General features: G+C 40.9%; 1 protein-coding gene across 1 annotated transcript; it reads left to right on the forward strand.

Annotated features, from left to right (window-relative positions):
• Nucleotides 1-20,649: 20,649 nt before the first annotated feature.
• On the forward strand, nt 20,650-21,005 carry LOC132482438 (late cornified envelope protein 7A-like; the record flags this gene model as incomplete). The annotated part of the gene is given in 3 exon segments (XM_060087755.1): nt 20,650-20,669; nt 20,671-20,746; nt 20,748-21,005. Coding segments are annotated over 3 exon segments (354 nt in total), but the record flags the coding sequence as incomplete, so codon positions are not given.
• Nucleotides 21,006-24,693: the final 3,688 nt, after the last annotated feature.

Below are 24,693 nucleotides of genomic sequence, written 5' to 3' on the forward strand. Positions count from 1 at the left end.
ATCAGCTGTTAACCTGATGGGGATTCCCTTGTGTGTTATTTGTTGTTTTTGCCTTGCTGCTTTTAATATGATTTCTTTGTGTTTAATTTTTGACAGTTTGATTAATATGTGTCTTGGCATATTTCTCCTTGGATTTATTCTGTATGGGACTCTCTGTGCCTCCTGGACTTGATTAACTATTTCCTTTCCCATATTGGGGAAGTTTTCAACTATAATCTCTTCAAATATTTCCTCAGTCCCTTTCTTTTTCTCTTCTTCTTCTGGAACCCCTATAATTCGAATGTTGGTGCGTTTAATGTTGTCCCAGAGGTCTCTGAGACTGTCCTCAGTTCTTTTCGTTCTTTTTTCTTTATTTTGCTCTGCATCAGTTATTTCCACTATTTTATCTTCCACCTCACTTATCCGTTCTTCTGCCTCAGTTATTCTGCTATTGATCCCATCTAGAGTATTTTTCATTTCATTTATTGTGTTTTTAATCGATGCTTGATTCATCTTTAGTTCTTCTACGTCCTTGTTAACTGTTTCTTGCATTTTGTCTATTCTATTTCCAAGATTATGGATTTTGGAAATAGAATCTTGGATCAGCTTTACTATCATTATTCTGAATTCTTTTTCAGGTAGACTGCCTATTACCTCTTCATTTGTTAAGTCTGGTGGGTTTTTATCATGCTTCTTCATCTGCTGTGTGTTTTTCTGCCTTCTCATTTTGCTTCTCTTACTGTTTTTGGGTTCTCCTTTTTGCAGGCTGCAGGTTCGTAGTTTCCATTGTTTTTGGTGTCTGTCCCTAGTGGCTAAGGTTGGTTCAGTGGGTTGTGTAGGCTTCCTGATGGAGGGGACTAGTGCCTGTGTTCTGGCGGATGAGGCTGGATCTTGTCTTTCTGGTGGGCAGGTCCACATCTGGTGGTGTGTTTTGGGGTGTCTGTGGCCTTATAATGATTTTAGGCAGCCTCTCTGCTAATGGATGGTGCTGTGTTCCTGTCTTGCTAGTTGTTTGGCATAGGGTGTCCAGTACTGTAGCTTGCTGGTCGTTGAGTGAAGCTGGGTCTTGGCGTTAAGATGGAGATGTCTGGGAGATTTTCGCCATTTGATATTATGTGGAGTTGGGAGGTCTCTTGTGGACCATTGTCCTGAAGTTGGCTCTCCCACCTCAGAGTCACAGCACTGACTCCTGGCTGCAGCACCAAGATCCTTTCATCCACATGGCTCAGAATAAAAAGGAGAAAAAGTAGAAAGAAAGAAAGAAAGAGTATAAAATAAAGATAAAAAATAAAGTTATTAAAATAAAAAAATAATTATTAAGACAAAAATATTTTTTAAGTAAAAAAAAAAACACAAAAAACGTACGGACAGAACCCTAGGACAACTGGTGAAAGCAAAGCTATATAGACAAAATCTCACACAGAAGCATACACATACACACTCACAAAACGAGGAAAAGGGGAAAAAATAATATATTTTGCTCTCAAAGTCCACCTCCTCAATTTGGGATGGTTCGTTGTCTATTCAGGTATTCCACAGGTGCAGGATACATCAAGTTGATTGTGGAGATTTAATCCGCTGCTTTTGAGGCTGTTGGGAGAAATTTCCCTTTCTCTTCTTTGTTCGCACAGCTCCCGGGGTTCAGCTTTGGATCTGGCCCCGCCTCTGCGTGTAAGTCGCCTGAGGGCGTTCTGTTCAGGGCCAGACCAACGGGGTTAAAGGAGCAGCTGATTCGGGGGCTCTGGCTCACTCAGGCCCGGGGGAGAGGGAGGGGTATGGATGCGGGGCGAGCCTGCGGCGGCAGAGGCCAGCGTGACGTTGCACCAACCTGAGGCGCGCCGTGCGTTCTCCCGGGGAAGTTGTCCCTGGATCACGGGACCCTGGCAGTGGTGGGCTGCACAGGCTCCCGGGAGGGGAGGTGTGGATAGTGACCTGTGCTTGCACACAGGCTTCTAGGTGGCTGCAGCAGCAGCCTTACCGTCTCATACCCGTCCCTGGGGTCCGCGCTGATAGCCGTGGCTTGCGCCCGTCTCTGGAGCTCCTTTAAGCGGCGCTTTTAATCCCCTCTCCTCACGCACCAGGAAACAAAGAGGGAAGAAAAAGTCTCTTGCCTCTTCGGCAGCTCCAGACCTTTTCCCGGACCCCCTCCCAGCTAGCTGAGGCGCACTAGCCCCTTTCAGGCTGTGTTCACGCCACCAACCCCAGTCCTCTCCCTGCGATCTGACTGAAGCCCGAGCCTCAGCTCCCAGCCTCCGCCCGCCCCGGCAGGTGAGCAGACAAGCCTCTCTGGCTGGTGAGTGCCGGTCGGCACCGATCCTCCGTGCGGGAATCTCTCCGCTTTGCCCTCCGCACCCCTGTTGCTGCGCTCTCCTCCGTGGTTCCGAAGCTTCCCCCTGCATCTTCTTTATGTCAGGGACAGTATCAGGCTCTAGGAATGGAGAACTGATAAAGTCCCTGTTATCAAGGAACTGTTTAATAGAGGAGATAGGACAGGAATTTAGGTCACCTTGACCATGAGCAGCTTTAAAGGCTGTGAGAGGCTGTCGCCAAAAAAATCTTGGCTCTCTGTGCACTGATGCTGAACAGAAATAAAGCGACAGAGATTTTGGAGGATAAGAGAGATGGTTTTATTCCTCTGCCAGGCATAAGGGAAGACACAGCAGGCTAGTGCCTCAAGAACTGTGCCCCCCCATTCAGGTAATTAGAGAATATTTTATATGCGGGGCTTGCAGTGCAGGGTATATGATAAGGATCAAAGTAGTGAAGGTCTTGCATTCTTTTTCTCCTTGCATTATTTCAAAACAGTCATAGCTGGCGTCAGGCAGCCTGGTAATTGGGCCCATTTGTCTCTGGTTTATTGGCCTGTGACCTTCTTTCTTTTTTTTTTTTTTAGTATTTCAACTCATTTTATTCTGATTCTTTTTTTTTTTTTTCTTCCATTTTTTTTTATTAGTTTCTGCTTTATAACAAAGTGAATCAGTCATACATATACATCTGTTCCCACATCCCCTCCCTCATGCATCTCCCTCCCTCCCACCCTCCCTATCCCTCCCCTCCAGGCAGTCACAAAGCACCGAGAGACCAGGGAATGTAAACACCAGGACCAGGATGTAATTTACATAAAGTTACGGAGGGATAGGCACAGGATGTAGTTTACATAGTGTCAGGGAGTGGTAGGTTAGCTTTGTGAAGTACAAACCTAGTTACAGACATTACAGATTAGTAACATAAAACAAGGTATTTAGTAAAATAAAACAAGGAGTGATTAACTTTTTCAGGCCAGGTTATGTTTCTTCTCTAGCCTGTTCACTGTTCCCTTTATTTTCCTTGTTCTCAGGAGAGGGGGGAAAAACCTCGCTTCCATTTTTATTGCAACAAGACACCTACAAAGTCCATCCTCCAGAGGATGGAGAACTTGGATGTGGCTGGGAGACCAGGCAAGTCTCCATGAAGGCGATGGCATTGAGCTGGATGATAAAAGTCATGGGTGATGGGTGGGGGGTGGACAAGAAGGGTCCTCCTCAGACTTGCATGGTATTGACTTTGATCCTCCCCCTCCAGTCCTGGGTAGAGCTGTCATATTCCCATTTAGCCCCCCAGGGATGTAATCTAGACTTGGTCAGTGTACCCACCTTCACTCAGGCCAATCTGAAGGCCCCAGCCTTTTGGTCACTCACTCACATGGGGATCCCTTTGATCCACATCCAGCTGCGTGTAGCTGAGGAGCCCAGCCCTGGGAATTGTGAAACATCTGGATAATCTGCTCCATGGTTGCCCTCCAGTAACATGTAGCCTGGAGGCTTTAATTGAGTAGGCGTAAAAGGCTTCTTCCTTCCCAGCCCCACAGGCCTCCAGACTCCTTCGGGATAAGTTGTCCACACGTCTTCCTCTAGGGTGAGGCTACATCTGGGTGGGCATATGTGTGGATATCTCTTACTCAGAGGCTGCTAAGCAGCCCCATTTCCTCCTCTTGTTTTTTTTCCTAGGGAGTAGATACTCCAGGTAGGAGAGGTCTGGGGCAGGGAGAAGGGAAGGGAAATGGATCCCTTTGAAAGACCCCAAATGATCTAACATGGGAGAAAGCCACAGAAGCTAGAGGGCCAGAGAAGTAGAGAAGGTATACGCAGGCTTAGGAACTTCAGGGCAAAATAAGACCAAATGAAGAAAGGGTAGAGACTTGGACCTCCTTTACACTTGACCATGGTGGACATTGGCCTGGGAAAAGTGGACTATCAGCTCAACTAGGTTGCAGTTTTTGTTTTTCTTATTTAAGAAAAAAAGTAAGTTATTATGGTTATTGGTGAGTGGGACCCCTGGGAGTTCCCACCACGATTTGCTCCCCTTTCAAATCCGTTTTCCCTTCCTGGGGTGGATTTTAGCAGGTTGTAAATGCTAGGTTCCCATGACAGCTCCTGCTTGTGGAGAAGAGAAACAAACACTCAAGGCACCTGGGTCCCTGATCTAACCAAATGTTCTTTTTCCTTCCAACTTCCATGGGCTAGCCAGGCGATGTCACAGCAGAAGCAGCAATCTCAGGAGACTCCAAGTGCTCTCAGATTCCCCCCTCCCCAAGGCCCAAATCCTTCCCTGCTTTCCTGCTCCGTTCCTTGCACTCCCTGTACAGGAGGCTGTAGTTCTGTTTCCCAAAGGGCCTGGGATCAGAGCCCGGCTGGCTCTTGGAGGGCTCGCGGGAAGCCCCACTGCCTCAGGGGTGACATAACCTACCACATCAAAGAGGAGAAGTGTTAAGGAGTATTAAGGTGACTGGCCCAGAAGAGGGGGCACGAGGACAGCTGCTTTTGCCCCACCCGGGTCTCCAGCACTCATTCACTGGAAGCTCAGGCCCCTCCCTCTCATTTGGGCTGGGAAACACCTCCTAGTGCCCCTGTACTTAGGAGGCCAGAACTCTGCTAAGCTGTACTTCCGCATCTGTCCTCCACCCACCCCTTCATCTCAACACCAACACAGATGCTTTGGAGGTGCGGCTGCTGTGAACACTTGAGGTTTCTGCTCAGAAGTGCTGAGACTTTTGCAGGTGGAGGTTGCCCCTCCTTCTTTCCCCCTAAGAGAGCTGAGGATGTTTTAAAGAGACAGGTGGTTTGAGACTTACGTCTGAGTTCTTAGCATCCTCACATCCATTGACCTGTGTCATCCCCCGATCCTAGCACTGAAGGCATCAATGTAATAAACATATGCTGAAAACCTACTGTGTACCAGGCTCTGTGTTCACAGATGTAAGTTGGAGATTTGTCTCTGCTCTAGAAAAGCTTACAGTCTAGTGGGAGAAGCAATGTATACTCCAGACTGAAATATGTAGACTAATAAATATAATTTTAAGCTGATTGACATACTTATTTTTTTCTTACTTTGCATCTAAAAGAACTTGAAGGGGAAAAAATAAGTAAGAAAAGTCAAGGACAGCAGGGAGAGACTCATCCTGATGGTGTAGGTCAAAGGTGGCTTCCTGGGCCTTGGAAGGAGAAATTCAAAACAGAGAGAGCACACCACTTGTGGGAGAGAAGAATAGGCTCCCCAGGGTAGGGTAGGAAGCATTTAAACAGGGCCTTTAAAGATAAGCAGACTTTCTCAAGTAGGTCTGTGTCTTTATTCCTGTTTTACCCCTAGGTTCTTCATGACATTTTTTTTTCCTTAAATTCCATATATATGTGTTAGCATACGGTATTTGTCTTTCTCTTTCTGACTTACTTCACTCTGTATGACAGACTCTAGGTCTATCCTCCTCATTACAAATAGCTCAAGCCGCCAATAAATATTTGCTTAACGGATAAAAAATTAATATATAGTGTAGGAGAGAACCTGACATATGCTTAACATTATTGAGTGATAGCAATGCCCAAACTCATCTGTGATCAAACATATGAAGTATCCTCCTAAGGATAAACTTATTACAAATAAGAAGTGGACATTCAATTATGGAGATATTTTCAGTTTCAGCTCTGATAGGCAAAAAGCTTGGAAGTTGTCACTGTATCTTGTCCTTACAAGATAATGCTGTAGAAAATGAAAATCAATGACTTTTCTCAGACGTGATTAATAAAATATGTAACTACGAAAGAATTAAAAAAAAAAAGATAAGCAGACTTTGGTACTGGGGGTGTGATGAGGAGGAAGGATCTTCCAGGTGGAAGATACAGCACAATGGAATGCAAGGCAAATGGGGTACTTGCCAATGACATGGATTTCAATTTGGCTGGATTGCCAGGTGTAGGATGATAATGTGGGACAGTTCATAACTCCAATTCCTTATGAAACCTCAAACCAACTGAATTTGCTGAACTTAAGGTTTAAAATTCCAGCTACCAAAAGATTATACCCAAGCTCAGAGTCTATCAGTCTGGGATTAGGGGGACCTGAGGTAAAGTATAGAGGCCTGGAGAGGCTTGAGGTTCAACTATGTTGCATATCAGTATAAGTTTCGTGTGAAAATTTTAGCTGATTCTTATTTTTGGGGGACACTGAAGTATTTTTTTAACCAAGTACCCAACCCAGTAGACTGTATTGCCCAGGCTCAGAGCAGAATATCAGCCTGTCTATCATTTCCAATACACAGGATACTTATTTCCATAGCTTAACCAACCCCCTGATTGTTAGCACCTGATTTTGCCTCTGTTGTGAAATATTTATACCTAGTCATATAGATATAGTATAATTATATATAATTATAATTTTAAACATATAATTTTTCTCGTTAAACAAATGATACATACTTGTGTGTATGCAAGATATGTTAATGTAGATAAGCATAAGGAAGATGATTAAGACCAACCAAAAATCTTATCACCTAAAAATAACTACTGCTAATAATTTCATGGATCTATTTCCAAACTTTAAAACAATCACAAAATAAGATCATTTCAGAATATTGTATAACCTGCTTTTTTACTTAACAATGTAATTGTCAATGTTCTTCCATGCAGAAAAATATTGATCAACATTATTATACTCTATTGGATGAATACGCCACAAATTTATGTAACTAGTTCTCTTATATCTGGCAAATATTGTTTCCACTTTTTTGCTGTTTAAACAACAGTAAAAAAAATATATATATGTATAAAATAATTTAGAATTGGAATTCTATTTAAAAAATTTTTTATTGAAGTATAGTTGGTTTACAATGTTGTGTTAGTTTCAGGTCTACAGCAGAGTGATTCAGTTATATAATATATATTATATCCTTTTTCATATTCTTTTCAATTATGGCTTGTTACAGGATATTGAATATAGTTCCCTTTGCTATACAGTAAGAACTTGTTGTTTATTTTACATATAGTAGTTTGTATCTGCTAATCCTAAACTCCTAATTTATCCCTTCCCTACCCCCTTTCCCCTTTGGTAAACATGTTTGTTTTCTATGTCTGTGAGTCTGTTTCTGTTTTGTAAATAAGTTCATTTGTATCATATTTTAGATTCCACATATAAGGGATATCATATGGTATTTGTCTTTCTCCTTCTGACTTACTTCACTTAGTATAATGATCTCCAGCTCCATCCATGCGCTGCAAATTACATTATTTCATTCTTTTTTATGGCTGAGCAATATTTCATTGCATATATATACTACATCTTCTTTATCAACTCATCTGTCAGTGGACATTTAGGTTGCTTCCATGTTTTAGCTATTGTAAATAGTGCTGCTATGAACATTGGGGTGCATGTATCTGTTCGAATTAGAGTTTTCTCTGGATATATGCCCAGGAATGAAATTGCTGGAATTCTAGAATTGCCAAAGATTATAAAGTTATTTCTTTTTTTTTTCAGACCCTCCAGGAAAATTGCATCTTGGTAACAATTACAATGTCTCCATTTAAGAAAATCATTTTTGGGAAAAGGATGCCTTTTTTTGAGAGCAAGAGTGAGTACTATGTTAAAAAAAATTACCCTAGCTACAGAAAAAGAATCCCTCTTGTGAGAAGAAATACTTTCTGAGAAACTTGACAAGTATCTATCTATTTTACTGTCATGAAATTCATACTTTTAAAAAAAGATTAGATGCTTTCTCCTTTTGAAGGAAAAAGGATGCTTTATATTGTATAAAGCAATGTCTTAGGAATTTTGATATACCATTGCTTAAGCTTCCATATTTAGTTAATAGGTTTTTAAATATTTTTGATTTTAGATATTCAGTTATGTCCGTGTGAGAGATTTCTGGAAATGAAATCTCATTTTTCCCTAAGAAAAAAGCAAAATATCAATGCTTGGTTGATTGTGAAAAGCTTAATGTAAAAGAATATTTTTTCTATTTTTAATTTCTGCTCTTTATTGAAAACAGACATTTCACCAAATCAAAAAAAAAATTTAAGTTTTGACAGAAACAAATTTTCTTTGACAAGAGTACTACTTAATATTTTGGTCTATTCAGATCTCCCTAGTCAGTACTTCAATTCCCTGCACTAATTGTTCAACTTACATGGTATTGCATTGACACACTGCTTAGTCTGTATCAAATTGACTTCAAAATTACATTGAAAATAAACTAGTAATTTGATCATTGTTTTTCTTCATAAAGGTTCTTCATTTGGCATCTTCACATTTTCTAAATATGTCTGTACATCAGAAATGTCAATATTATAAATGCCTTTTTTGTGTTGCATTAGTATGGCTTTATTTTAATATCGTACACACAGTATACCTTTGTTTTATAGTAACAAATAATGAAAAACAAAGACTTCACATTTTGTGCAAAATGCGCTATATATGAAATCTTGGGCTAGCAAAAATAGGTACGTGGTACCATCATTTTTCTTTAGAATGTATCTAACTTTACACTTTTAATGAATATTAAATATTTACACATTTTAAATATTTTCTACTTAGAAAAATTTTACGTTGACAGAGCATTGACATTTAATATGCCCTCTTATCTAATTTAAAAAAATGTTAAATGCAGTATTGTATGGACTAAATAAAGAATATGTAAATTAAAAAAAAAAGAATCAAAGAAAGCAAGTTGCTAGATATTTTAAAGAGCTCCCCAAGGACTTTGAAAGGTCCCTGAGTGAAGGTTTCACGGCATTGTGTACCCTCTTCACCAGTCTGGATTCCAGCCTTACAACAAGGGAGTTCTTGCAGGGGAACTGAGGTTGAGCCTAGTGATCTAACGCCAGGCCAGCCCCTGCCTCAGAGTACCCAGCTCTCCCTGGGTCTCCAGTCAGGACAGACGTGCCTCTCGTTTGCCTGGCTCTGTGATCAACCTCTAGTGAGGCTGGCTTAGCCCACTCTTAGGTCTGATGTGCTTTCAGCAACTCTTAGTTTACAACGTCTGCAGACCATATTTTATATTACTAGATCCTATACACTTCGTGACATAGCACAAATAGTAATAAAAAGTCATTGTTTTTATTGATCTCTGTAAAGCTGTCACAAATAAAATATTAAAACAAAATCATCCTGAGGTGAAAGAAAGTATGTGGTGCTAATTTCCACTCTTATTTAGTGGAAAGCAAGAAATACTGCCTAAACGTGGCAGGTGAAGAAATAGAATTTTAGTTATAGTATTTAAAGTTATAGAGGTAGCCAACAGTAGTATGAAAAATAAAACCGTGTCTAAATAAGGAAGAGGAAGGGAAGGGACAATGAACATGAGTTTCATTCACTGTGTTTCATTGGGGGAAGTAAATAGGTCTGAAAGGAGGCAAAGAAATAAAGGTAGAAGCAGGTTATTTACAGTGACACATTTTTTCATACTATCACCTATTGAATCACTTGATTTTTAATTTTCATTTATATATATTACTTTTTCTAAAAATCAATCAAATCATATCCCGTTTTTACATCCCTGTATGTGTCCTAGGCCAAACCTGCCTTAACAGAGTGAGGGTTAAGTTCAGACCCCTGTCAGATGGAAGCCATTTCAAATCTCTGATAATTCTGTGATCTTACTCAAGTTTCTATGCTTTTCTATGGTTCAGTTTACTCATTTAGAAATAAAGTAACATAAGAGTGTCTGCTTCATGAGAGTGTGGAGGGGATTATATATGATATTGTAGGTAACGATATCATATATAATTTGTGTTTTGACACAAATGTTAGTTGTAATTTACATTTGGGGTGTACTCTATGTTTTAATAGGCTTTTTTATTTAACATAGTTTTAGATTTACAGGAAAGTTGCAAAGATAGTACAGAGAATTTCCCACATCCCCTATAACAGTTTCCCCTGTTGTTGAGATCTTACACTAGTATGGTACATTTATTACAATTAAAGAATAAATATTGATACATTATTATTAACTAAAGTCCATACCCATACTTTATTCAGATTTCTTTAATTTTTAACTAGTGTCTCTTTTGTTTCCTGGATCCCATCCAGGACACCATATTACATTCAGTTGTCTCCTTAGGTTCCTCTTGACTGTGACATTTTCTTAAACTCTCCTTATTTTGGATGACTTTGACAATTTTGACGAGTACTGGTCCGGCATTTCATAGAACGTCTCTCAGTTGGGATTTGTGTGGTATTTTTCTCATGATTAGAATGAGATTATGGATTGAGGGAGGAGGAGCACAGGGGTAAAATGCCATTCATATCATATCATATCATATATCATATCATCATATCAACGGTACATACTATCAACATGACGTCGCTGTTGATACTGACCTTGATCACCTGGGTGAGGTAGTGTTTGTCAGGTTTCCAAACTGTAAGTTTACTCTTCTTCCTTTCATTTCTGTACTCCTCTCTGGAAGGAAGTCACTATATGCAAGCCCATTCAAAGGGGTAGGAAGTTATGCTCCATCTCCTTGAGCGGGCAGTAGCTACACAAATTATTTGGAATTTTTCTGTAGGAAGATTTATCTGTTTCTCTCTGTTTCTCTCTCTCTCTCTCTCTCTCTCTATTTAAATTTATTTAATCATTTATTTACATCAGTAGGAACTCATAGATATTGGGTATCTATTTATTTTGTACTTTGGGTTCTAATCCAATGCCAATTTATTTATTTTGTTGTTCATATTATTCCAACTTTGGGAGCTCTTTCAGTGAGCTCCAGTGTCCCTTTGGCTTAACCCCATTTGGATTATTTTTAAAGCACTTCCTTGTTTTATGGTATTATAAGATGATCCAGGTTCATTTTGCATATTCTCTGCCCCAGACCTAGATTCAGCTATTTGTCTTGTGAGCCCTGCTTTGTTTTATTGGGAAATTATATTATAAACCAAGATCTGGGTGTTGGTTGTGTTCACTGCTACTGTGGTGTCATTGCTTCTTGGCCTTCCCAGTGGATGGAGCTTTGAAATATACATGTGCATACTAACCAGTGTATAGGCATGGGTCTGCAATTCTTTCAATAGTTATCCGTTGGTATCTATATTCAGCTGAAAATGAATTCATACTGATGTCTTCAACTCTAATTCAGTATCACATGGTTTATCCTAGCCTCTTTCTTTGTTTGTCTATAATCTTCCACTCCAACAATGAGAAATTAGCTCCCACCATTTGCCACACATTCACTCATTTATTCATTCCCAGTATGCAGGAATGGTATACTCTGTTTTGAAAAGAAAGTTATGAAAGCCCAGAAGTAATTTCATGCTGTGCAAGCATTTCTTCTTGCCTCTGGAGGCCTTATAGACTATTGATTAAAGAGGAAAGAATGGTGAGCCAGGGTCCTTGAAGCTGGGTAAAGACGGGTCAGGATAGAGACCAGGCATCCTGAAGACCAAGGGACTAAACTGAAATGGACTGTCACTCCATGGGAGCTCTTTCAGTGAGCTCCAGTGTCCCTTTGGCTTAATCCCATTTGGATTCTTTTTTAAGCACTTCCTTGTTTTATGGCATTATAAGATGATCCAGGTTCATTTTGCATATTCTCTGCCGCAGACCTAGATTCCACTCCCCAGAAATCATCTGCTAAACATAGACTCTGCTCAGCTTCCTCCTCCCGCTATCCCACTTTAGCAGACTCACTTCCCATGAGCAAGCTCATCACATGGCTTGGGCATAAAGCATGAGATCACAGACACCCAGGCACGGGCTAGGACCAGTTTGGATTCTCCCTATAAATCAGGGCAGGAGAGTGCATAGCATCTCTGTCATAAAACTACATGTAGCAGATCAGAAAACAGTAGGGGACAGCCTATAGGTAGATAAAAGAACACAAGTATTAAATTTGTGACCTAAATAGTTACTATACCTCAGACTAATGATTAGTTCTGAACTTTCTGGTAGATAAAATCTAAAGAGACAAATTATCTGATATATATAGTCTTCAACAGAAGTCTTGCCCTTCCTAACAATGGATTCTAAGAGAAATTGTTTGCAATGATCAAGGATACACTTAAAAACATTACTAGAACAAAATTACAGATGGATGACAACCACTATTGTTTTACCTCCCATTGAGAAAAGCAAGTCACATTAAAACAAATTGTTGCTTATTAACATGGCAGAGGGGGTCAACTGAGAGTATAAGGAAGCCTGAAAACAGAAGGTCTCACAGGTCTAGTCATAGCTTTGTTCACAAAGGGTGTAACTCACCCATCTGTGAAACATGAATAATAAAAGTACCTCCATTCTTCATTCTGGCGTGAAATGATGCTCAAATAAGATAAAGGGGTCTAAATAAACCTATCTTACTGCTCTGTTAACCACCTGCTCAGGCATCTTCTAACACCTAACAAGTACAGAACCTAAGTCCCAGACTGCTCTCTCTCTCTACAGAAGCTCTGTCAGTTCTCTCAAGTCCCTGAATTCTCACGGATCCCTCCTCCTCCCTTGAGCTTCAGTATGCCCTCTCGACATGGACCTGTGATGTCTCCATTCTTCTCCTTCTGATTGAAGCCCCAGAAGTTCTACCCTTATCTCTGACAGCTTCTCTCTGTTCTGCTTTTATTGCCAGTGGAGTAGAGGGATTGACATACTCTGAACCCCATACAAACTCAGTCCCTGCCTGGATCGAGCACTAACTCTACTCATTTCTCTAGTGCCTAGTTAATAAGTTTGCTCTCAGACCCTACAGGCAAATGATTTTTAGGGAACTTTCTTCATTATAGCTTTATATAATAGCTCTGATATATGAGGACCATTTTTCAAATATATGGCTCCAATTAACCCTGAATCCTTGCCTGATCCATCCCAATGTCCATTATCACAGCTTGCAGCCTCAGCCCATGCATGACTCATGGGGATATTTGGAGGAGATGGTGGTGGGCCTATTGGGGGCAGGAGGTGGGAAGAGTGTTGTGAAACCAGCTTTTCCCAGTCACTGACATGTTCTCATGATATTCATTGTTATTTATAAATCTTTAGAGAAATAAAAATATAGAACCTCAGCACTGAGTGACACTGAACTAGCCAAATAGTAATATAATAATACCAACAACAACACAAAAAGCAACAGCAACAATCTGAATTTATAGAGCACCTACTATGTACAACCTTACTTCTAATGACTGGTATGCATATTATTTATGTATTCATCACAACAGCTCTATGAAGTAGATGTAATTTTTATCATCATTTTACGGATGAGTAGTCATAGTACAGAGAAGACAAGTGACAAGCCTAACGTTGTACAAATAATAAGTGATGGAACCTGGATTTGAAGCTGGGTGATCCAAGTGCATATACTAGACATTTAACCCCTATGCTGTGCTCCCAAGAGGATGGTGCTCCCCCTCTGCCCATGCCAAGAATAAACACTGGGTGAAGTCAATTGACCTTAAGTGTCATCATAATTCTGCCTCTGTTTTAACTCTGTGAAATGACTTATCTGATCCTTCAACTCTCATGTGTGAAATGAAACCATATAACCAAGCCAAACAACACATTTTATTTGCAGTTAATTCACTCATTCAACAAATAAATAAATACTGACTATATGTCAAGAACGGTTTTCGAGGTATAGCCATTATTTCTTTATTATCTGATCTCATGCATTTATTAGATAAAATTTTCTAACAAAAATGACAGAAAGGAAATGGCCTACTTTGTGAGGTAATGAGTTCTCCAAATAAAAGCATTTAATTTCAGGCCAGAAAGCTCAGCATTAGCCATATGGGAGAGGGGATATAAGCACCTGACTAGATGTTTGCCAAGACCTCTCCAAGGCAGAATGAGTTTGTGAGTTGCCAGTGCTCCTTACATCTTTTAACTGCCTGTGAAGATTCCTGGAGGAGCTTGGAGGAAGGGATTAGGGGCTGAGGAAACAGTGCTGCCCGAAGGTTGTAGGGCTGACTTTAATTCTATGGTACTACCATACTTACATACTACACTTTAGGATGGTATTTCCCAAACTAGAGGAATCACCCAGAGAATATTTAAACAATGTAAATACTTAGGACCCACTCTTCAGAGATTATAACTCAATAGGTCTTAATTGGGAACCAGGAATCTGCATTTTAACAGTGCTTCTCAGATAGCTCAGATGCACAGAAGGTTTAGAGTCTCTGATCTATAACAGCACCAAGATCAAGACTGAAATAATTCTTTCCTTGCTTCATGCAGTTCCTTGTTGGGTTAACCCTATTATTCTTCAGCCTAGAACTGTGTGATCTTCACTTGCTCATAAACTTTCCAATATTCAGTTTTTCCATAGGCAGTAACACCTAACTCACAGTGTTGTTCAGAGGAGAAAGTAAAATCTGTGAAATGTAAGACAAATGTGGGGGAATGTGAGGGACTCCCCTTGTGGGACTACTATCTCTAAAGTATGAATGGCTTAGAACTACAGGTTCACAGACTGACAGAGCAGAAAGTCCTGATGCCACAAACTGAGCAACTTGCCTGAGGCTTCTTAATGCCTGCCCCCTATCCTCTTATATTTTATAGAACTGTCCTTCCTAGGTAAAGATAACACTCCTGATCCAACTGGAAGCTGGGTTTTCAGTGAGGAGTGCTATCACCTGCCTTTTCCTTAAGATGTGTTAATTGCAAGCTGAAAGATACTATCTACTGGGTTATTTATTTTTGACACAGTGGAGAGAATGATGGTGAAGTCTTTAGCATGCGGTTGTGATGAGCCAGAGATTATGAGTACAGCAGTCACTAAGTATGGGAGGATGGTGGAGCCAAAGATCTGTTCTGTTCACCTTGGCGAACATCAGAAGAGAGGGATGAAGTTATACAAGAGAAGGAAAGCTCTGTTGCTATAGGTTGTGGTGTCTCATTTCTTGGAAGATTTATAAATATCTTCTTGGGATCATTGCCTGGAGGAGAAGCGTAGGCAAGGCGATCTCTCTGCATCCTTTCTGATCTTAGGACTACAGGCATCATTTGATGGTGACATTTGTAAATACAAGCCACAATATGAGGTCTTAGTTATTGCTTCACTCACTGAGATCAACTGAGGGACCAGGGTAGAGCCCAGGATTCAAAGAGGGATGCTTACATTTGTTACCACAACAACCATAAAAGATGACCAATCAGAAAGTCACTCAGGTCCTAATATGATCAAGCATCCCCTAAGCACAGAGGTCTCATCATTACCTCAGAGATCAAGATAAAAACAACACCAATAACCACACTCACTTTACAAGTGAAGACACTGAGGCCTGGAAGAGGCAAGTGACCCACAGCTGGTCAGTGTCAGGACTGGGCCTGTGCCTCAGGGATGACCTGCTACTTCATTCTAAGGGAGTTTTCTACAGTTGGAGAATTTAGAGAAAGGAGGGGCCGTAATACTGGCACCAGATGGCACTGGTGTGTGTTCTCCAATACCACAGGAATAGGACTCAGCAGCTGGTGAATACTTGGGACTGCAATAAAGAATGATGTTTATACTGTACCTACAGCTTACAGAACCCCACTCAATGCTGGTGTTGGTTTCTTCATTCAAACCACCATCCTATACATGGTGGGCCTATGTCTCTAGTCGACACTATACAGACAGGGGCGGGGGATTGGCTTTTCTGACCATGTCACAGAAGTTATGGAGATGTGTTATGCTGAGCAGATCTTGTCCCTTTCTTCCATCCACTAATTGGGGTGGTCTCAGACCCCCGGGGCCAGGTCATTGAACATGGGTCATGACTGTCCCTTCCACCCCAAGGAAAGCACAAGCAGCATGGGTCCTTCAGCAATGCGGGTGTGAATCCCACTGCCCTTGAGAGGACCATGAATCCTCTCCCAGTGCAGTTTGCCAGAGTCAGACCCACGTCTCCCTGCCCACTGGGATTCTGTCCCATAGGAAGACTGTTCAAATATCTGACCACTCAGTCAGAAGAAGATCCTTATTTTCCTTTATATCATCACTTAGGAATTAGCTTGATAAGAATCTCATGCATACCAATGCTGGCCTGATTGATACCTCACCCTTCTATTAAGGGCACACCCAAGACAGCAGGAATCCAGAGCATGCTTCAATCCTCAGGCAGGCAGGATGGTGAGGAAGTGCTTGGGCAGATGAGGATAGAGTCAAGGAACATATGAGGTCCAGACAGCCCTTGATGAAGAGAATACCCTCCAATCACCTTCCAACCAGTCCCTCTGTCTACAAGCTCATTAACAAAGGGCTCCCCCGAGTCCAGCTCTGATCCTCACAGCAGATTTGTAGCCTGGTTGTCACCATAGACTTCAGCTTAAGTAACCAAATCAAGGCACCTAAGGCCACCTAACCCAAGTAATCTTTCTAAAATACAAATCTCATCATGTCCCTCCTTTGCTTAAGTGGTCAAGGATGACCCAGTTGTCTCTAGTCAAAAGTTTTTAGGCAGCATGATCTAGTTTTCAGATGAAATTGATTGTTTGCCTCTAATACATAAAGCAGGTAAAGGTGCAATGACTCTTATTGCAACAGGGGGTAAGTGGAAGGTCCAGATTGCTGTCTGCTCAGGCTCCCCCTCTCAGGTAGCCCAAATAGTCAAGAATTTAGGATAAACGATCATTTAAAATCTGACTCAAAGTTTTTAGGAACCCCCATATCAGTAGAATGGTGAGGGAAAGGAAGGAAACTAAAATGTATTTTCAATGTACTACCTGTCAAACATTATTTGCATTATTACAATAAATAGCTTTATGAGATTCTTATGGTTAACTCTATTTTACAGGTTAAAAAAAAAGAGACAAGGCTCAAAAATATTAAATAACATATCCATGGTTCAAAGGCCAGTGCCCCAATTCCAAGACCCATCTTCTTCCAGCTTCTGTGCATGCAAAGACATGAAACTGACACATAGCCAAGGGTGGAGGCAGGGAGGGAGGGCTGGAAGTGCCCCCAGATAGAGCAACTCATACTGTCTGAAGGTGTGGCTCTCCAAAGAGGTGATGTTTGCACAACCTGGGCAACAGGTTCCAAAGGATATAATTTTGGAAGCCATTAATCTATAGGCTAAAGTACACAACCCAGCAAGTAAAGCTCTTAATGCTCTGGACCCTCCTTTCCTTTCTGTCCAGTTAGTGTTCCACTTCTTGCTTTTATCCAATAGTATGGCTACTCTGTTTCCATAAAATATCAAGCCCTTTCACATCTCCGTGCCTATGCATGTGTTCTGCTTCCCTCTACCTAGAATGCCTGTTTCCCTCTCACCCCCTGACTAACTCGCACTCTGTTTGGAGCCTCAGTCTTGTTTTATCTGTAACATGGGATTAACAGCAAGGAACTCAAAGAAATAATGTGTTGGAATAATGAAAATAACATGTTTGATGGATGAGAGGTTGAGAATAAATCTTAATTCCCTTCCTTTCTCTCATATCATCCCACTTGTATCATTCATTCCTTAAGGGCAAAGAAGTATCTTAATCTTTGAATTCACAAAACCCAGCACCTAACAGGTACTCAGTGAAAAATTAATGTCATTAAAATGGTCATTTCAAAGTTATTGCATGAAAGGAATTTCTGTTGGGATAAATAATTTTTCATTATTGAAATAGTAATTCATTGATGATTTTGGATCAATACAATAGAACAATGTTTTCCAACCTTTGAAAATTATTTGTAATATTTTAGTGGGGACCATGCAAAAAAGGAGCATAATTTTGCCCATCCCACAGATCTGGGCTTCAATAGCTGACACTCTTAGATAGGAGGGACACGATTAAGCAAGAGTCACATATATACACAATACTCTTCTTTGTCACAACCAGACAAGTTAAATAATTTCCTCTAATAAGTGGGATGAAATAACTAGACTATATGGAGTTGCTTCTTCATGATGTGGCTTACCTTGCAATGTTTCACTTCCTCACATACACACCAGCCATCATCTCTCCCCTCTTCATCAAGTTCACCACTGCTCCCAACCTCAGATAAAATAAGTTCAGGGAAAACAGCAAACCAGGAAAAGTTTGGATGTTAATCCTTGGAGGTCTGATGCTCATAAATGCAAATACACCCTTGAAGATGTACTGAGACCATCTGGTCCAGTCTCCTCTGAAACCCAGGGGGAGTAACAGAGCCAGGACTAGATTCCTGACTTCCATTGTCAAGTTCCTGTGGCTCTTGTCATTGATGACTTTATCCTGGGAGCAGCCTCCCACACCCGACCCATTTGCTTGCTGCTAACCTGGCCTCCCAGGTACTCTCTCTCCAGGAGTGAAAGGAGAGAGACTTTTGTTTCAACCACAACTCATTAATTCACTGAGCAAATACTTTTTGAGCACTTACAAGATGTCAGGCACTGTGTAGGGGCTGAGGATAAAGAGTGAACCAGCAAACACTGAGATTTCACTCTATCCAGGATGACAGATAAAGAAAAATAAATACAAGCATGGTGTTATGAGAAATACAGGAAACTGGCAGCATTTCATAGGAGATACAAGGATTCAGAGCAAAGGAGTAGGGACAGGCATTAGAAAAGAAAAGGAGCTGATCCTTCTCCAACACAGGAAGCCACAAAGGATGGTTGCAGGCATGATTAGACTTGGTAGTAGGAATCAGAGTACTTTACACTTGATGGGTGCTGTTTACCCCATGAAGTAGGGGCTGTATCATCTATCTAGAGGCAGCAGCAAGTGTTTCAGAGGTTCAAGACAGGAGGAAAGGCACGATGTGTGTGCACAGTAAATACAGAGAAGTATACAGGATTGCCAAGCAGTATTTTGGGCTCAACCAGGTGGATGATTATGATCTTAAGATAATGCCAACTTTCCAAAGGATCTGTTTTTGTTTTGTTTTTAATTTTCATAGCAGCTAGGCATAGCAGGGCAGATTCAGCCAGGGTTTGGGTTTTGTCCGTCAAGTGCATTAACAAGCCGAAGTGGCAAGAAAGTTTATTATATTGACCAAAGAGTGGTTGAAATGATGAACTAAGGAAAGCAAACTAGGAAAGGTTGCTTGTGGGCAAGGTGCTAGTAGATTCCAGTGGATATAATGAAGCAAGTTGGAAACAGAGAACTGTGATCAAAGAAAAAGGTGGCTGGATTCATGGTCTCAGAGAATTAGGAGACCTGGCTTCTAGTTCAGACTCTGCAGGACTCGTAGCATCTCCTTCATCTGCTCTGGCTTTCAGTTTTGTCATCCATGTGTGGAGGGTAAATAGTGGCCTGAAATCCTTTCCAGCTGGGCCTTTCTATGAGGCTACATTTTTGGTCAATGTTTTAGGCACTTTGGGATCTGAATCAGATACACTGAGCCTTTGGTTGTGGCCCAAGGGTGCTTGGATTATTGGTCCCAAACCTGTTGATAGAGTTTTCAGAAACTCCTTCATATGTTCGGGTGATCCAACATTTGTGGCTTTAGATTTTTATCTCAAGCATGCGTTGGATTCCTCCAGAAACCCTAAATTCAATCCCGAAGCTGTGCCATTATAAACTCCCTTATAAATCACGATGTTCTCATCTTTATGGAAAGAATTCCAGGGCTTATGGAGGGGAGGGATGCTCTGGAAAGATACTCATGAACATCCAATAGTGACCCAGTGTGACAAAGTGACAGAGTGACGGAGCCACTTGAATGTGGGAAATTGTCATCATAACCACCTGGTTGAGAATAGCTTTCACATGATTGTGGTTTATTCCCTTGAGTTAGGTGCAGGATATGTATAAAAGACATCAGATCACACTATCTCCTCATTGCATTTGACATATCATCACTTGCCCAAGGTTAGAAGAACAAGGTGAGTGTCCTCATTGACCTGATGGCAATTTGGGGGTGGCCGGGACTGCCACACATCAGCTGAATGGGAAAGGTTGGAGAGAATGGGAACTACTTGGTAATTGCAGGAAGATAAGGCTCATGGAGATCATTGGGGTGGCTCAGAAGTAGCAATCCTAGGGGGGATAAATGGTAACCAGAAATTGGGCCAGTGGTGGGGGAGGCTACTTTGTAGGACAAGAGACAGCCACACAGGGCTGAAGGCAGAGCCCATGATGTAAGAATGAAAAAAAAGAGAGCTGATGAAAACAGGGGGAGTGACCATGGGCTCAGGCTAAACATGTGGTTTCTAGAATGCATAAACCAGATAATGTTATAAAAAAAACAAGATTTTTGAAACTGCCTAGTGCCCTATGTTACTGCCTTTAAAGTCAGGAGTCATAGGAGAACCAGGACAGGTAGGAGAAAGTGTTACCAAAGTCTAACTTACCAACTGCTTGATTTCTCCTATGCCAGGAAAGTAGGGCTACTCTGCTGTAAAGACATGGGCCCTGGAACCACAAAATCAATTACAGAACTTCAGACTCTGTAGGAAAAATACTGATACAAATGAGATTTATAATCACTGAACTTTGAAATATCTGCATTGCTTTATAGAGCAACTGAAGTCTCCAAGATGTCCTGCCAACAAAACCAACCCTGCCAAGTGCCTCCCCAAATATCCACCTAAGCACCCACCAAAGGCTTCTGAGGCCCTGGCTCCCTGCCCCCCTCCTGCCTGCTCCTGCCCCCTTCTGCTGTGTCCCCAGCTGCTGTATTTCTGGCTTTGGAAGCTGCTGCTCTCTGGTGTCCCACCGGTTTCCAAGTGTCTACCTATGCCAGCCTCAGCCTTCCAACTGCTGTGAGGTGGAGCTCTCTGGATGTTCCAGTTGCTGCCATGGTTTTGGGGCTACAGCTGATCTGCAACCTTGGAGGAGCAAAAGAGCCACAACCAAAGACCAGTCTGGAGTTGATGTCACTTCTCACTCTCTTTTTTTTTTTTTTTTTTGCCGTATGCGGGCTTCTCACTGTTGTGGCCTCTCCCGTTGCAGAGCACAGGCTCCAGACACGCAGGCTCAGCAGCCATGGCTCACGGGCCTAGCCGCTCCGCGGCATGTGGGATCTTCCCGGACCGGGGCACAAACCCGTGTCCCCTGCTTCGGCAGGCGGATTCTCAACCACTGCCCACCAGGGAGCCCTCACTCTCAGTTTTATTCGTCCCTCTCCTCCTGAATTAAGCTGCCTAGATGTGTACATGACGGATTCCTCTTTTTCCTGAAAATCTCACACTTCCTGGCCTTAGCTCTGGTCCTAGGTCAAGAAGACCTGAATGCTGGAGAAAACTCTACTTCCCAAAGCCTTATCAATGTACACAAATAAAGCTTATCTATCCTGGCACCCAAAACTTCTTACAGTTTGTTGATTTCCTCCATCCTCAGCTTTGAGGAGCTTCCAGGAACCTGGATTCCTTAAGCAGATTCCCACAAATAGCCACCAGATGGGAAATTCCCTCTAGGTAGACCCTGGGTCTGAGCAGCCTGAGAGGGTTGTGAAAAAAATATCCAGAGGGGAATAAGAAGGGGATGTTCCCAAAGTATCAGTGAACCTGTTCCACTGCTATTGCCACATTTGCCAACATCACTGAAATTTCTTCCTACTCATAAAGGACAGGATACTTCCCAGTCCCAGAATTTAGCCTCCAGCTCATTTTTATTTGGGGGAATCACATGCTTAAGAAGGAAATGCCACAAGGGTACATGTAGTTTTCAGATCTCAGTTCAAAAGGCCATGAAAAACACTTTCCTTGAGTGAATCCTCCTGACTGAGTCCCTCATGCCTTCTCTTCACACAGGCACCAGAATCTGGTGGGAATGTACACCACGGTCCAGTGAGCATAATACCCTCGAGAGACATTTGGGCCTTGGTGTTGATTTCCACCCTATGTGGTTTCTTTTCCTCTTCTATTTAATGGGACAAAAGCCATGGGCTGGGGGCAAGTTCTCAAGGTACTTTTTCCAACCCAACAGTGGGCCATAGGCAACAGCAATGCTCTGCCCATCCTTCAGGACTGTGGTTCTTTTTAAAAATTTTTATTTTATATTGGAGCATAGTTGATTAACAATGTTGTATTAGTTTCAAGTGTACAGCAAAGTGATTCAGTTATACATATACAGGTATCTCTTCTTTTTCAAATTCTTTTCCTATTTAGGTTATTACAAAATATTGAGCAGAGTTCCCTGTGCTCTACAGTAGGTCTTTGTTGGTTATCTATTTTAAATATAGTGGTGTGTACATGTCAATCCCAAATTCCCAATCTATCCCTCCCCCTTCCTCCCCCTGCCCCGGTAACCATAAATTCTTTCTTTAAGTCTGTGAGTCTGTTTATGTTTTGTAAATAAGTTCATTTGTATCATTTTTTTAGATTCCACATATAAGCAATATCATATGATATTTGTCTTCCTCTGTCTGACTTACTTTACTTAGTATGATAATCTCCAGGTCCACTCATATTGTTGCAAATGGCATTCTTTCATTCTTTTATGTCTGAGTAATATTCCATTTTATATAGGCACCACATCCTCTTTATCCATTCATCTGTCGATGGACATTTAGGTTGCTTCCATGTCTTGGCTATTGTAAACAGTGTTGCAATGGACATTGGGGTGCATGTATCCTTTCGAACCATGTTTTTCTCCAGATATATGCTAGGAGTGGGATTGCTGGATCATATGGTAGCTCTGTTTTTAGTTTTTCTGAGGAAACTCCATACTGTTCTCCATAGTGGCTGTACCAATTCACATACCTCCCAACAGTGTAAGAGGATTCCAGTTCCTCCGCACCCTCTCCAGCATTTACTGTTTGTAGATTTTTTGATGATGGTCATTCTGACTGGCGTGAGGTGATATCTCATTGTAGTTTTGATTTGAATTTCTCTAATAATTAGTGATGTTGATCACAAAAACATAATATTAAAATGGCCAAGACAATCCTAAAAAACAGGAGCAATTTGCAGGAACTAGCTCTACCAGATATTATATATTTATAATATATTACGAAGCTGTTATATTGATAGTGTGGTACTAGACCATGAATATACAGACAGATCAATAGGACTCAATGGGAAGCTCAGAGCTGGGACCAAATATATAGGGGAAATTAATACATGATAAACACACCCTCAAATCTATGAAGAAAGATCAGTGAATTATGTTGCCACAGCTGGGTAGCCATTAAGAAAATTTTATACTAAGATGAGTTCCTAAAGGTTGAAAACATTACAAATTATTCCTTAAGAAACTTTAGGAGTATTCTTCTATAATTTCAAAATGGGCATCAGTTTTACCATTATAACACACACAATCAAAAACTATAAAGGAAAATATTTTTTAAAGTGTTTCCATAAAAATTAATAGTTTCTATATGGTTGAAATCTAACACACAAAGTCAAAAGTCTAAAAACATGCCAGAAGAAATTGTGCATCTCATAGCACAAAAATGGGCTAATTTTCCCAATATAGTATGAACACCACAAATCGATAATAAAATGATCAACAACCTAATTAAGTATCAGGTAAATTGCATACCCGAGCAGTTTCCAGAAAAAGAAATATTATGGCTCCCAAGCATAATGAAAGAAAATTGAGCTGACTTACTAAGAAAAACTCAAACTTACTCTGAAATATCAGTTTTAACTTATCAGGTTGATAGAGCACAATTAATTTAATAATGAATTCATTGTGTGAGTTTGTGGGGAAATATGCAGTTTTACACATTGTGAGGAATGATGTAAATTGGTGAAACATCCATGGAAGAAAAATTGACAATGTCTCTCAGTTTTATCTTTTGAGGAAGCAACTGCATTTAGGGAAATGTATGCTATATCCATTCTCCCCAAGGCACAATGTATGTACAGTGTGTCACCACAGCATTGTTTGCAAGAGCTCAAATTGGGAATTCCCATGTGTCTCTAGATTATTACTCAGACAGCAAACTGAATGAAGATACTCTTTATGTACTGAAATGGAATGATCCTCAACATGAGAAAAAGCAGTGAGCAAAACAATGTGGAGTTTCTCTTATTTTGTTAAAAGAAGGAAAGGTATACATGTTTGCGTGTGGCTTTTTGCATATAAAATATCCCTGGAAAGATATTTGAGAAACTGATTGCTATTGGATGAAGGGATTGGAGTAGCAGGGGGAAATTGCACTGTGAATCCTTTTTACCTTTTGGGTTTCGAACCAAATAAGTATATGATAATAATGGATAATATCAAAGGAGAAGTACAGGAAGCTGGGCCTCAGGGACCTGAACCCAGAAGTGAGAGACCACAAGGATTTGCTCCATTACAGAGCAAACTGGCCTCAATTTTCTCATCACCAATAAATTTAGCTCCTATAGCTAAAGAAGATGGTCATAATCATCCCTAATTTTGATGACAGAGGTAAAAAAAAAAAAGGAGGTAGGAGTGGGGCTGTGAAGGGACACATTCTGTTAGTTTGGATGATGTTTGCAGAACAGACTTTAAAAACAGGTTTCTCACCTTGGGCAAATGAAGTTCGGAGTTATAGCAGAGACCACAACCCACACACACACAAAAGTAACTAACAATCAGCATTCATGCATTCAACCAACATTGTTCATTCCCTATATGTCAGAAACTATTCTAGAAGCTTGATGTGA

Source organism: Mesoplodon densirostris, chromosome 2 (genome assembly GCF_025265405.1).
Source record: "Mesoplodon densirostris isolate mMesDen1 chromosome 2, mMesDen1 primary haplotype, whole genome shotgun sequence".
NCBI lineage: Eukaryota > Metazoa > Chordata > Mammalia > Artiodactyla > Ziphiidae > Mesoplodon > Mesoplodon densirostris.